General features: G+C 57.9%; 1 protein-coding gene across 1 annotated transcript in view; it reads right to left on the reverse strand.

Annotated features, from left to right (window-relative positions):
* Positions 1-1,681, reverse strand: part of EMH_0090780 (uncharacterized protein) — a gene marked incomplete at both ends in the record, with an annotated part of 2,147 nt that extends 466 nt beyond the window's left edge. The window contains one exon of the mRNA XM_013501639.1: positions 227-1,681. Within this exon, the coding sequence (XP_013357093.1) occupies positions 227-1,681 (1,455 nt within the window). The remainder of the gene's footprint in view (positions 1-226) is intronic.
* Positions 1,682-1,709: the final 28 nt, after the last annotated feature.

A 1,709-nucleotide genomic window follows, 5' to 3' on the forward strand; every position in this document is an offset into this window, starting at 1 on the left:
CGCTGCGCCCCTTTGAAATAAGCAGCAGCAGCAGGCGCTGCAGCAGCGGCAGCAGATCGGTGAGCAGCAGCTGCCGCTCTTCTGCAGCAGCAGGCTTTGTCTTTGTTGTTGTTGCTGCTGCTGCTGCTGCTGCTGCTGCTCTCTCCAGCAGCTGCTGCTGCTGCGCAGACACAGACAACAATCGGATTGCTGCTGCTGCTGCAGCACCCCAAGAGCCAGCAGCAACAGCACTTCTTATTACTGCCACTGCTGCTGCTTCAGCCTGCAGCACAGCAGCAGGAACTCTCATCTGCTGCTGCTGCTGCTGCTGCTGCTGCTGCTGCTGCGGCTGCTGGGGTTGCTGCTGCTGCTGGTGCTGGAGCATGCGAGCTGCAACAGAGAGGGATCGCTGCAGCAGCTGAGCTGCTGCTGCTGCTGCTGCTGCATCGTAAGCTACGTTTGCCTTTGCTGCTGCTGCTATAGCTTGTGTAGCAGCAAACGCAGCAGCAGCAGCAGCAGCAACCTCTGAGAGGCACAGGCCATTCAAAAATGCAGCAGCAGCAGAAGCAGCAGCAGCAGCATCTGTGGTGAGGTTCAGCAGCAAACCAAAGAGTTGGTTTAGCAGCAGCAGCCTGCGGTGTCCTGGAGCCATCAGCTGCAGCAGCAGCACCGGAACAGTAGCTGCTGCTGCTGCTGCACCTTGCTTCTTGCTGCTGCTGCTGGTGCTGCTGCTGCTGCTGCTGCTGCTGGATGTCAATGCATGCAGCAGCAACGCGAGCTGCTGTGCTGCTGAGTTGCTGCTGCATATTTCTTTTCTTATTTGTTGGCTCTTAGTTAAATTTATCAGCAGATCCAACTTGCTGCCGATTGCTGCTGCTGCTGCTGCTGCTGCTGCTGCTGGTGTTGCTGCAGCAGCAGCTGCTGCCTCCTCTGCTGTTGGCAGCAGCGCCTGCAGCAGCAACGGCTCTCCCCGCCGCTGCTGCTGCTGCTGCTGCTGCAGCTGCTGCTGCAGCTGCTGCTGCAGCGCCCGCCGCATCGGCGCTTCGAGGGCAAAGTTGCATAGACACCTCCGAGCTGCAGCTAGCAACTGCTGCTGCTGCTGCTGCTGCTGCTGCTGCTGTTGCTGCTGCTGCTGCTGCTGCAGGATATATTCTGCTTTGGAGCAGATGTGCTGCTGCAGCGCTAATGCACAGCCTTCTTCCTTGCTGCAGGCAGCAGCAACTTTTTCTTTTGCTGCTGCTGCTGCTGCTGCTGCTGCTGCTGCTTTTGCTGCTGTTGCTGCTGCTGCTGATGCTCCCCAATGCAGCAGCAACCCCCCTGTTGTTTCATCTGCTGCTGCTAGCCGCGCGAGTTCTTTTCTAGCTCTGGGGTGTATAGACAGCTCAGCAGCTACTGCAGCAGCAGCAGCAGCAAGCGATGGCTGCTGCAGCAGCAGCAGTAAACTCTGCAGCACTGGCAGCAGCAACGACTCATATAGTGCTGCTGGGGTGTCGCTGCTGCACAGCAGCAGCAGCAGCTCGAGAGCAGGCTTGCAGTTCACTTCCTTTCTGCTGCTGCTTATGCTGCTGCTGCTGCTGCTGCTGCTGCTGCTGCTGCTGCTTGGCTGCTCCAGTGCATTTGCTTCTTCTCCCCCAGCAGCAACAGCAGCAGCAACTGTTTGCTGCTGCTGCTGTTTCTCTTGTATGCTTTTGTCTCTATCCATTTGTTCCTTCTGCTGTTGTTGCTGCTGC

The sequence above is a fragment of the Eimeria mitis genome, genomic scaffold (assembly GCF_000499745.2).
Source record: "Eimeria mitis Houghton genomic scaffold, Emh_scaff7246, whole genome shotgun sequence".
Taxonomy (NCBI): Eukaryota; Apicomplexa; class Conoidasida; order Eucoccidiorida; family Eimeriidae; genus Eimeria; species Eimeria mitis.